At 50.4% G+C, this 13319-nt stretch overlaps 1 protein-coding gene across 5 annotated transcripts in view; it reads left to right on the top strand.

Moving 5' to 3' along the window:
• The window catches only part of LOC127587059 (pyruvate carboxylase, mitochondrial), an 859607-nt gene that overhangs the window by 779642 nt on the left and 66646 nt on the right, over positions 1-13319 (top strand). For all 5 annotated transcript variants that reach the window (XM_052045231.1, XM_052045229.1, XM_052045232.1 and 2 more), the window contains 2 exons: positions 4683-4839; positions 12252-12492. In XM_052045231.1, the coding sequence (XP_051901191.1) occupies positions 4683-4839; positions 12252-12492 (398 nt within the window). The remainder of the gene's footprint in view (positions 1-4682; positions 4840-12251; positions 12493-13319) is intronic.

Genomic DNA, 13319 nt, shown 5'->3' with positions numbered 1-13319 from the left:
GAGTGGTGGGTGCGTGGAACGCACTGCCGGCAGAGGTTGTGGGGGCAGATACATTAGGGACATTTAAGAGACTCTTAGATAGACACATGAATGATAGAGAAATAGGGGGCTATGTGGGAGGGAAGGGTTAGATAGATCTTAGAACAGGATAAAATGTCGGCACAACATCGTGGGCCAAAGGGCCTGTACTGTACTGTAATGTTCTATGTTCTGTGGCTAAGGAGAGAATAGATCCCCTTAAAGATCAGCATGGGCGTCTGTATGTGGAGACACAGGAGATGGGTGAGGTTTTTAATGGAGACCTCTCATCAGTATTTACTGCGGAGAAGAATCTGCAGTCTCTTGTGTCCCCTTCCGCACACTGAGTCTGCGTCAACCATCACTCACCCATTTCCACTGATCCTACACTGGCCCCATTTCATTCTCTCCACTGTCCCGTCAACTCCCCCCCAGATTCTACCCCTCACCCACACCCCAGGGGCAACTCAGAGCGGCCAGTTAACCCACCGACCCCGCACGTCTGTGGGAGGAAACCCGAGCAGCCCACACCGTCACAAGAGGGAGCACGCAAACTAGTGCCAGCAGTCGGGGTTGAACCTGGGTCTCTGGAGCTGTGAGGCTGCGGCTCCACCCGCGCCGGAGATATTGTACATTGAAGCTCATTTTCCCATGTAACAGGTCAACAAGACGGCAAAGCCCAGCTGTCTTTTACCAGTTGACATCCACACCGGCAATTTATTATGGATGAAACAGAGATCTTGTTCCGCCTTTGGAAAGGATCATATCAAAGCTGGGCTGACTGTGGCACTGTTACTATGCAGTGGTTTCCAAGGAAACTGACGATCGTTTTCATTCAATTAAGGTTTCTAAAATCCAGAGACAGTGGGATGAGTGATTTTGCTTTTTTATGTGTATGAGATGTGGGTGTCACTAGCAAGGACGCGTTTAATGCCCAGCCGTAGTTGCTGAGAATGTGCTGGTGAAGGATTCGATGGAAGCTGAGGGTCCTCCCGCAGGGCTGATGTGGAGGGAGAGGCTCTCTGTATGTGGACCCTGCAACCTCAACATCAGTGTCATACAGGCCCTTCAGCCCGTCGAGTCTATGCCGACCGTCAATCACGCATTTACACTGATCCTACGCCCAATCCCATTTCATTCTCCCCACGTTCCCATCAACTCCCCCCCAAATTCTACCCCTCACCCACACACGGGGGCAACTTGTAGTGGCCGATTAACCCACCGACCCCACACCGGAGCACCTGGGGGAAACCCGTGTGGTCACGGGGAGAAAATGCAAACTTCCACACACACATGCATACACGCACACACACGCACGCATGCACACATGTGCGCACACATGTGCACACACACATGCAAAACATGCACACTCACACACACACATGCATACACACGCGCGTGCACACGCGCACGCACTCACACGCGCACACACACACACGCACACACACACACACACAGAGCGCCTGAGGTCGGGATCGAACCCGGGTCTCTGGAGCTGGGAGGCAACGGCACCACCCGCTGCGTTGAAACACAAGCAACAGAAACTGGACCTCCCTGCCCGCAGAGCTGGAAACAGTCAGCCAGGGGTCTGGAGAGGGGAATTGAATGCAGGAAGAGTAATTTGCTGGGATGTGCAGCAAGAGCCAGGGAATGGGATCACAATGTCATACAGCCCGGATACAGACCCTTCAGTCCAACTTGCCCAACGGAACTAGTCCCATTTGATGGGATTGACGGGATTTCTCTACCAGGAACTGACACAGACTCAGTGGGCCAAATGGCCTCCATCTGTGCCTTAACAGTTCTGTGAATCATGCAGGTCAGCTCCCCACCCGCCCAACGGAAGTCACACTGCCTTCATCTAAAGCAGTCCAGTGCCCCTTCCATCTGATCCGTGAGGGCAAATCCATCGCGTCGTGGTTTGCCGGGCACTAACCTTGCTGACGACCTCCTTGTGCCAGGAGGATGCGGACGGGATGGGTGCAGAGGAGGATCCCGAGGCTTGCCAGTGACGGAGAACTGTACTTACGATGGGCTTGTGTTCTCCGGAATAAACGAGAGACTTCACTGAGGTGAATTAAGGCAGGAATGGCGTATTTCGATTGGCAGACTCAGTGAGCACAGAACCAAGTTAGGGTAATCGGGAGAAGGCCCTGGAGAGGGCGCGGAGGAGATTCACCAGGATGTCGCCTGGGGCGAAGTGTTTCAGTGGTGTGGAGAGGCCGGACAAGCTAAGTTTGTTCTCCTTGGAGCAGAGGAGGCTGAGGGGGAGACCCGACAGAGGCGCACAGAACTACGAGGGGTGTAGATCGGACGGATCATCAGATACTTTTCCCCATAACAGAGACGTCCAAACCCAGAGGGTCAGACCTGCGGAAAACCTCTTTCAACTGAGGGTGGTTGGAATCTGAAACGCACTCGCCCGAGGGGTGGGGGAGGGGGGTGGAGGAGGCGGAGACCGTCACATAGTTTCTGGGTGAACCTAGACCATGGACCAAGTGCTGGTAAATGGGATGAGTGTAGGTGTGTGCCTGATGGCCGCATGGACGTGAAGGGCCGAATGGCCTGGTTCTGTGCTATACGACTCCAGGACTATGACTGAGGGTTCAGGAGAAGTATTTTTACCCATGGGTGGGGGCTTGGAACCCATGGTCTCGGATCCAACCTCCTCTGTGGTGAGACACTGGTGAACCTTCTCACGTTGAGCCATGCTTCTGTTGACCGCCTGCTCTTCTCCACGGATGCTGCCTGGCCTGCTGAGTTCCTCCAGCATCATCGTGTTTTTCATCTGGATTCCAGCATCTGCAGTCCGTTCTTTCTCTTCTGTTTCCCAGGAATGGTTGTAGACCAGGTAGCTCCTCCAGTCGTGCCTCCCAGGAGAGGTACAGGTTGGCGGTAACTGGTGCTGGACACTCCGGGCGTGGGTCCTTCGCTGGGGAAGGGCGCCGAGTGTGCCAGTGGTCTAGTGGGCGGGCACCACGGAACCGGGGCACTCTCTCGGTTCCACCGACAGGGCACAACAGAATGGTACCTCGCAGTCACACTATGGCTGCTCAGTCATTGGGAATATGAGGAAAAACCTGGACGTTTTGGGAGGGGGATGATGAGGAGGTTGCAGAGAGCTAAAGGGGGATAAGTCTCCAGGGCTTAGGAAGGAGATGTTGAAGCTTCGACAGAGATATTTATACCTTTAATGGCCACAAATGATGTGCCTGATAACTGGAGGACAACAACTATAGTACCCTTATTGAAGAAGGGTAGCAGGGATAAGCCAGCTAATAATATATCTGGGAGCCTAGCGTCATTAGTACAGAAGTTATCAGAAAAAAACTCCGAGGGACATGACTAATCCCCTCTTGGAAAGGCGGAGACGAATTGAAGATAGCGCGGTTTTGTTTGTGGGAGTCCTGTCTGAAAAACCTGATTCCATTTTCTGAAGAAATAACGAAATAGATTGGGGGGGGGCGGTCAGTGTGACTAACACTGCCTACATGGACTCCCGTAAAGCCTTTGACAAGTTTCCCTGTGGGAAACTGGTCCAAGTGGTTCTGAAGATGGCTCTGTAATAGGAGGTGAAGGTGGAGGGTTGTTTTGGTGACCGGATTCCTGTGGGCGGTGGTGGGACCCTGAGTGTTTGTTGAATAGGGATGTAGGAGATGAGATATGATAAGTAAGACACTGGTGAGGCTGCAGCACTGTGTACAGTCCCGGTCACTACACTACAGGAAGATGTCACTGCACTGGAGAGGGTGCAGAGGAGATTCCCCAGGACATTGCCTGGGATGGAGCATCTCAGTTCTGAGGAGAGACTGGAGAGTCTGGGTCTGTTCTCCCCGGAGTAGGGGAGGCCGAGGGGGCGGCCTGAGAGAAGTGATGAGACAAGGGGCAATATAGATGGCAGAAAACTTTTCTCCAGAGCAGAAGTGTGTAAGACCAGAGGACGTGTTTAGGGTAAGTGGTAGAAGTTTTAGGAAGTATCTGAGGAGGAACATTTTCACCCAGAGGCGGGGTTGGAATCTGCAATGCACTGCCTGAGGGGACAGTGGAGGCAGAGACCCTCAGTGTTTAAGAAGTATCAAGAGAAACACTTGAATGGCTGGAAATTGGGATTAGCACAGGGGGGCCACTCAAGGGCAAGCGTGGAGATGGTGCAGCGAAGGGCCTGTTTCTGCGCTATATGACTCTTTGAAAGTGGAGCGAGTTTGAAGAACAGCAAAGAGAGAGAAAGAGGTTGAGAGATTTCTTTATTGGTCACATATACATGGAAACACACAGTGAAATGCATCTATTGCGTAGAGCGTTCTGGGGGCAGCCCGCAAGTGTCGCCACACTTACGACGCCAGCGCAGCATGCCCACAACCCGTACGTCTTCAGAATGTGGGAGGAAACCGGAGCACCCAGAGGAAACCCACGCAGATACACAGGGAGAATGTACAAACTCCTCACAGACAATGGCCGGAATTGAACCCAGGTCGCTGGCGTTGTAATAGCGTCACGCTAAACATTACGCAGGACAGAAGGAACAGGGTCAAGTTAAACCAGCTGATCACAAAATAGTGACCCGCCTGTGCTGATGTTGGGTCAGAGTTCGGCGGTGTGGGGTTTGAGTCGGACGGTGATCCCATTTTGCGCACTGACCCGTGTCTCTGCTGCCCTCTCCACAGGTGCGACCTTTGACGTGGCAATGCGCTTCCTGTATGAGTGTCCCTGGAGGCGCCTGCAGGAGCTGCGAGATCTCATCCCCAACATCCCCTTCCAGATGCTTCTGCGGGGCGCCAATGCGGTCGGTTACACCAACTACCCCGATAACACCGTGTACAAGTGAGTCAGCTCCTTTGTCCCAGAGTACCGCATGCAGTTCTGGTCACTCCACGATGGGAAGGGTGTGGTTGCGCTGGAGAGGGTGCGGAGGAGGTTCATCAGGGCTTTGCCTGGGATGGAGCATTTCAGTTGTACGGGGAGACTGGAGGGGCTGGGTCCATCCCTCCTGGAGAACAGGAGGCTGAGGTGGTGGGGAGGGGGAACCTGACAGACGTTTCCTACAAGATTATGAAAGGCACAGACAGGGTAGATAGTCAGACCTTTTCAAGAGTGTGTAGGTTTACAGTGAGAGGGAGGAGTTTTAAAGGGAACACGAGGGGTAGGTTGTTTACCCAGAGAGCGGTTGATATCTGGAGTGCGCTGCCAGAGGAGGTGGCGGAATCGGATACAATCGCTACGTTTAAGGGACACTTCGACAGACACTCACACAGGCGAGGTGTAGAAGGATACTGCAGGCAACTGGGATTAGTGCAGGTGGGCACAAAGGTCAGCATAGACGTGATGGGCTGAAGGGCCTGGTCCATAAGACCATAAGAAATAGGAGCAGGAGGAGGCCATCTGGCCTGTCGAGCCTGCTCTGCCATTCAGTAAGATCATGGCTGATCTGGCCATGGACTCAGCTCCACCCTATAACCCTTAATTCCCCTACTATTGCAAACATCTAACTGTGTCTTAAATATATTTAATGAGGTAACCTCTACTGCTTTCCTGGGCAGAGAATTCCACATTCACTACTCTCTGGGAAAAGCAGTTCCTCCTCATCTCCATGCTAAATCTACTCCCCCAAATCTTGAGGCTATGTCCCCTAATTCTAGTCTCACCTACCAGTGGAAACAACCTTCCTGCCTCTATCGTATCTATCCCTGTGCTGTACAATCCCTGTGCTACAAAAGGCCTCTCTTACCCTCACATCTGGCTCACTGTGACAGTACTATAGGGATGTAGAGACTAGTTCCAGACTGCCCAAGCAGCAGGGAGCACATCCCAAGTTTGTTCAGCGTCTCCTCATGATTCTGGCCTGCGCCTGGACTCCTGGGTGCCTTCGGAAGTGGCCAAGGACGTTCAAATGCTGGCCTTGGCAGCGAACGCTCGGAGCCCAAAGGAATGAAAAAATTACCCTCAGAGTCCAGTTCAACCCACACTCTGCTAACTGTACCTCCTCAGGTGTGGACCCCACAATTTCCCAATGATCCAAGCAGGACTTCCCTGTGGCAGATCTTCTGCCCAGACGTCAGCTTTCCACAAACCTCATTAGTTATTTTCTGTGCCTTTCTACGTTTTAATGATGTGTGGGTGCTTCTGTCTGTTCACAGACTGTGTGACCTCACTGACAATGACGTTTATTGCCCATACCTAGTCACCTCGTAACTGAGCAGAGTTTACCACAGTCAGTAACATAGGCCGGACTGGGTAAAGATGGTACAGTTCCTCCCCTGAAAGATATCAGTGGACTGTAAGATATAGGAGCAAAATCAGGCCATTCAGCCCATCAAGTCTGCTCCGCCATTCAATCATGGCTGATTTTTTTTTAAACCCCATTCACCTGCCTTTTCCCCGTAACCCTTAAGCCCCTCACCCATCAAGAACCTATCGATCTCTGCCTTAAACACACCGAATGACTTGGCCTCCACAGCTGTCTGTGGCAACGAATTCCAGATTCATTACCCTCTGGCTGAAGAAATTCCTCTTTAGCTCAGTTCTGAAGGGATGCCCCTTCATTCTGAGGCTGTGCCCTCAGATCCTGGACTCTCCCACTGATGGAGACAGTGGCCTTAATTGAACCTGGGTCGCTGGCACTGTAATAGTGTTACACTAACCGCTACACTACTGTGCACCCCTTACACTACTGTGCAGCCTGATTTCGAGGGGATCTGAGGGGGACCTTCTTCACCCAGCGAGCGGTGAGGACTTGGAACACACTGCCTGAGAGCACGGTGGAAGCAGAGTCATTGACAGCATTTAAGAGGTGTCCAGATGGGCACTTGAATCACCCAGGTATAAAATGCTTTGTGAAGGTGGAATTAATGTGGATGGGTGCCCACTGGTCAGCACAGACGTGGTGGGCCGAAGGGCCTGTTTCTGTTTTGTACAACTCTGTGACGATCACCAAGTCCACACTTAAACTAATCCCATTTCTGTTGTCTCTGCATCCGCGCTAACTGGCACTGACCTACTCACCAGATGTAATTCACAGCAGCCAATTAACTCACCGACCCCGCACATCGTTGGGGTGTGGGAAAAAACCAGAGCACCTGGAGGACAACGTGCAAACTCCACACGGACAGCGCCCGAGGTCACTGGAGCTGTGAGGCAGAAGTTTTGCTAACTATTCAATTCCGGCCGCTGTCTGCAAGGAGTTTGTAAGTTCTCCCCATGTATGCGTGGGTTTCCTCCGGGTGCTCTGGTTTCCTCCTGCATTCCAAAGATGTACGGGTTAGGAAGTTGCGGGCGTGCTATGTTGGCGCCGGAAGCGTGGCGACACTTGCGGGCTGCTCCCAGAACACTCGACGCAAAAGATGCATTTCACTGTGTGTTTCGATGTACACGTGACTAATAAATGAATATCTTATCTTATAAATCCCTTCCCCCCCTTACTCCCGTAATCAAACCCTGTCTAACATGACATTTGCCCCCTTCGTTGCCAGCTCCACCTGCATGTTGGCCTTCAGTAACATGTGTGCTAGCACACACAGGACCCTTTGAACATCAACACTACCCCATCTCTCACCATTTAGCAAATACTCTGCTTTTGTGTTATGCTCAGCAAAATGGATCAGCCCTTACTATTTGTTTCTAAACGGTCCACAATGCTCCCCAGCATCCTATTTTTCCTAATTCTGAGAGATTTTTAGAACCATACGGCACAGAAACAGGCCCTTCGGCCCACCATGGCCATGCCATCCTTTTTGTCCACCTACACTAATCCCATTGCCAACATTAGGACCGTGTCCTTGTTTAAGTGCCCGTCTGAATGCCTCTTAAACATAATGACTGCATCTGACTCCACCACCTCCTCAGGCAGCGCGTTCCAGATGTTAACCACCCTCTGTTTAAAAAACATACCCCTCAGATCTCCCCCCTCACCTTAAACCTACGCCCTCTTGTTTCTGCTACCCCTCCCATAGGAGAAAAAGGCTTTGACTATCGACTCTATCTACGCCTCTCATAATCATGCGCCTCTATCAGGTCGCCCCTCAGCCTCCTCTGCTTCAGAGAAAACAAGCCCAGTCTGTCCACTCTCCCCCGCCCCATAACTAAAGTCCCCCAATCCAGGCAACGTCCTGGTGAATCCCTTCTGCACCCTCTCCGGCACGTTGGATTGGGTTGCTCATATGGAACTGACAGGCCAAATGGACTTCTTCTGAGCTCTGTCCGCCCTGCAAACCAAAGTCCTGTAACAATTCTTTGATTCTATCTTTTGATATTTCTCTGTCTGTGAAACACTATTTCTTTTTTTTCCTTCCTGTATAACTTAATTTTGTCATTTCTTGCTGTTTAATTGTTCTCTTTACCGAACTCCAAATCTTTTTCCGATTCCCTTTTGTCCGATTTGCACTTACACTACATTTCTCCCAGAATTTTAATTGTCCTTTATTCTCTTTCCTTCCGCAGCGTGTGCGGTTACTGACTGGTTTGTTTTGCCTTTTAATGGGATGTATTTCCCTTTGTAATCCCCAGCTGAAATGTTTCCTTCTAATTTATACTGCAAAGTTTTTCCAGTTCACTTTGCCTGTCTTTTGTTGTATCCCTTTGAAATAACAACTTCTCCATTTTATTAATCCTAAGACTAACGTCTCCACTATCTTTATATTCAACAGTAAAATTTGTTACAGTCGCTATTGCGCAGATGCTCATCTTTCTGCACTATCCCCATTTCCGATTATTCCCTTAATATCCAGGAATCCATCAGTTCCTGTCTTGAATGAATATGGGCAGCGCAGAAGGAGATTAAGTCCATTATATCTGTGGCTATTTTTTGGAAGTGCTATCCATGTAGTCCACTTTCTCTCTGTAATTATTTAATTCCCCACTGACACTACCATTGAATCTGCTTCTATTGCTTAGATCTCTTTGCAACAAAGTCTATGTTCAAACAGAGCATGTCACATCATAACTCACGTGTAAAACAAGATACCCTCTCCCTTTGGGCTGTTGGTTAATTATCAAAATTCTAATTACCAATATCTGTTGAGAATCCAGTATAATTTTGTTTTTTTACAAATGAGAAACTTTTTTTACACAGACAGTGGTGGGTGCCCGGAACAGGCTGCCAGGGGAGGTGGTGGAGGCAGATACGATAGAGGTGTTTAAGAGGCATTTAGACAGGCACATGATCATTCAGGGAACGGTGGGGTACGGATCATGAGCAGACAGATAAGTTTCGTTTAATTTGGTACTATTGTCGGTACAGACATAGTGGGCTGAAGGGCCTGTTCCTGTGCTATACTGTTCTATGTTCCAGGCAATCTCCTCATATCTTCTCTAAGAAGACCTTCATTAGTTGAAGTATTGAGTTCAAGAGCCGCAAGGTGATGTTGCAGCTCTATAGAACTCTAGAGCTCTATAGAACTCAGACCACACTTGGAGTATTGTGTTCAGTTCTGGTCGCCTCATTATAGGAAGGATGTGGAAGCTTTAGAGAGGGTGCAGAGGAGATTTACCAGGATGTTGCCTGGATTGGAGAGCATGTTTTATGAGGATAGGTTGAGCGAGCTAGGGCTTTTGTCTTTGGAGAGAAGGGGGATGAGAGGTGACTTGATAGAGGTGTACAAGATGATAAGAGGCACAGATCGAGTGGACAGTCAGAGACTTTTTCCCAGGGCGACAATGGCTAACATGAGGGGACATAATTTTAAGGTGATTGGAGGAAGGTATAAGGGGGATGTCAGGGGTAAGTTTTTTACACAGAGAGCAGTGGGTGCGTGGAACGCACTGCCGGCAGAGGTTGTGGGGGCAGATGCATTAGGGACATTTAAGAGACTCTTAGACACATGAATGATAGAGAAATGGGGGGCTATGTGGGAGGGAAGGGTTATATAGATCTTAGAGCAGGATAAAATGTCGGCACAACATCTTGGGCCGAAGGGCCTGGACTGTGCTGCAGTGTTCTATGTTCTATTGTGTGGCAGAAATGTTACTTGCCACCTGTCAGTCCAGCCCCAAATATTGTCCCGGTCTTGCTGCATTTGGTTCCTATATCTCTGAGCATAGAATAAGGCCAATCAGCCCGTCTATTCAAGCACTCACCAGAGCCATCCTATCAATGCTGTTTCCCTACCATTCCCCACAGCCCTGCAAGTTATTCTCTGTCCAGTTCCCATCCGACTCCTTACTGAAAGCCCTGATTAACTGTGTCCACCCTGCTGCAGGTGGTTAGTTCCAGATCTTAATACTTCCAACATAACAAGAAAAATTTCTCCTCCCACCCTTCTTGTGTCGTGTGCCCAGAATTGTAAACCTGTGGTGTCGGTTCTTGAACCATCCGCTCCTGGGTACAGCTTCCCCCCTGCCTCCCCCATTTAAATGCGTGAAAGACAATCCTCAGGTTGAAAATAGGTACAGAATGTGTGGAAGAGGGACGGGATCAGCCTACAGATAAAGTCCACAAGTGGGGAGTAGAGTCACGGCACTGAAACAGGCCCTTCGGCCCAACTCGTCCATGCCGACCAAGATGGCCACCTAAGTTGGTTCTAGTCGTCAAGTCATAGAGTCACACGGCACGGAAACAGGCCCTTAGGCCCATCTCGTCCATGCCGACCAAGAGTCCCATCTAAGCTAGTCCCATTTGCCTGCGTTTGGCCATATCCCTCTAAACCTTTCCTATCCATGTGCCTGTCCAAGTGTCTTTTAAATGTTGTCAATGTACCTACCTCAAACACTTCCACTGGCAGCTCGTTCCATGTATGGACCACCCTCTAGGTGAAGAAGTTGCCCCTCAGGTTCCTATTAAATCTCTCCCCTCTCACCTTAAACTTGTGCTCTCTAGTTCTTGATTCTCCAACCCCGGGAAAAAGACTGTGTCCATTCACCCTATCTATGCCCCTCATGATTTTACACACCTCTATAAGGTCACCCCTCCTACGCTCCATGGAATAAAGACCTAGCCTGTCCAACCTCTCCCCATAACTCAGTCCCTCGAGTCCCGGCAACATCCTTGTAAATCTTAATACTCCATCATACTCCTGCCATCCCTTGTAAATGTGGAATTAAAATATAATTCAACATTGGTTGGTAATAAATCCGTGCCTGCAGCCAGGAAGAATAAGGAGGTCATATACTGTTTGGAAAACAAGCATCTGTCTCAGAGAGAGAATCAGGGAAACAGATACACAAATCGATCATCGTGGCCCTGTATGTTAATGAGGCCTTAAATAAAAGAAAGCAAACACTGGCATTTATTTCAGCATTAAAAAGCAGAGAAACGATGTCAAGTACATTTGAACCATGGCTACACCCCATGGGAAATGGAATAGTTTTAGCCTCTGTGTTATAGAAAGGATTTTGGTACACAAAGTGTGACCAGCTCTTAGCGGTTCTGAACGGGCTGGGGATATTTCCTGTGCAAGAGAGACTTGCTGGAGGGCTTCAAAGCGTTGGTGTGATGGAACCGGAGATGATGCTTGTGCTGGGGCAGTGAGGGGTCCAAATACACAGAGTCACGCGTAAGGGGCGGCAAGGGGGAACCTTCACCCTGAGAATGAGAGGGGAGTGGGGATTACTCCCACGGGGAAGCAGAGGCACGGGAGCTCACGAGGGGAAGCTGGGCAGGCACTGAGAGGCAAGGGTACAGGCACATGGGGAGATGATGCGAGGAAGTCCAAATGGAACATTGACACTGCCGTGGATCAGATGCGGCTGTATAAACCTTTGGTCAGGCCGCGCTTGGAGTATTGCGTGCAGTTCTGGTCGCCCCATTACAGGAAGGATGTGGAGGCTTTGGAGAGGGTGCAGAAGAGGTTCACCAGGATGCTGCCTGAATTAGAGGGCATGAGCTATAAGGAGAGGTTGGACAAACTTGGGTTATTTTCTCTGGAGTTTCAGAGGCTGATAGAAGTTTACAAAACTGAGTTGTGTAAATAGGGTAGGTCGAATTTTTCTCCCAGGGTGGAAATGTCAAATACGAGACGACTTAGCTTTAAGGTGAGAGGGGGAAAGTTTAAAGGAGATTTACGAGCCAAGTTTTTGTACACGGGAGTGGTGGGTACCTGGAACAGGCTGCCAGAGGAGGTAGGGGAAGCAGATATAACAGCAGCGTTTAGGAGGCATTTGGGCAGGCCGGGAGCGGAAGGACAGGGACCATGTGCAGGCAGATGTGCCGTCGTGGTCAGCACGGACACTGTGGGCCGAAGGGCCTGGAGTTGCGAGTGGGCCAGTCGCGGGGAGGTGTAACACCCTCGTTCTGCATCCGCCAGGTTCTGCGAGGTGGCCAAGGAGAACGGAATGGACATCTTCCGTGTGTTCGACTCCCTGAACTACCTGCCCAACATGATCCTGGGCATGGAGGCAGCGGGCAATGCTGGCGGGGTGGTGGAGGCCGCCATCTCCTACACCGGCGACGTCTGCGACACCAGCAGGACCAAGTACTCGCTGGACTACTACCTGAAGCTGGCCGACGAATTGGTATCTGCCGGCACCCACATCCTCAGCATCAAGGTAAGGACAACCCCGTCATTCGGCAGAGTCAGGCTCCGAGGGCAGGGGCAGGAAGACAAGAGGGTAGAGGGACTGAGGCAGCCAGCACGAGCTCAGTGGTGCCACTGCCATACAGACCACCAAGTACCTCTGTCGACTGATCCCATTGACCAGCACCTGGTCCGGAGCCCCCATCGCCTTGGCGATCCAAGTGCTCTCAGTCATTGAGTCACACAGCACAGAAACAACCTTCAGCCCAACCCATCCATGCTGACCCAGATGCCCATCTAAGCTCGTCCCATTTGCCTATATCCCTCTAAATCTTTCCTGTCCGCACTGCTCTCATGGATCATTCTTAAATGTAGTTAGCGTCTCTGCCTCCAACACCCTCCTCAGGCAGTGCGTTCCAGATTCCAACCTCCCTCTGGGGAAAAAAAAATCATAGAACACAGAACAGTACAGCACAGTACAGGCCCTCCGGCCCGCAACGTTGTGCCGACATTTTATCCTGCTCTAAGATCTATCTAACCCTTCCCTCCCACATAGCCCTCCATTTCTCCATCATTCATGTGTCTATCTAAGAGTCTCTTAACTGTCCCTAATGTACCTGCCCCCACAACCTCTGCCGGCAGTGCGTTCCACACACCCACCAGTCTCTGTGTAAAAAACTTACCCCTGACATCCCCCTTATTTAAATTAAATTAAATTTTTAAAATTTTATTTACAGCGTGGTAACAGACCCTTTTGGCCCAACGAGTCCACACCGCCCATTTTAAACCCCAAATTAACCTACCCTTATGTCTTTGTAATATGGGAGGAAACCGGAGCACCCGGAGGAAACCCACGCA

This window comes from Pristis pectinata, chromosome 38, assembly GCF_009764475.1.
Source record: "Pristis pectinata isolate sPriPec2 chromosome 38, sPriPec2.1.pri, whole genome shotgun sequence".
Classification (NCBI taxonomy): domain Eukaryota; kingdom Metazoa; phylum Chordata; class Chondrichthyes; order Rhinopristiformes; family Pristidae; genus Pristis; species Pristis pectinata.
This window is presented reverse-complemented; position numbering and strand designations above follow the sequence as displayed.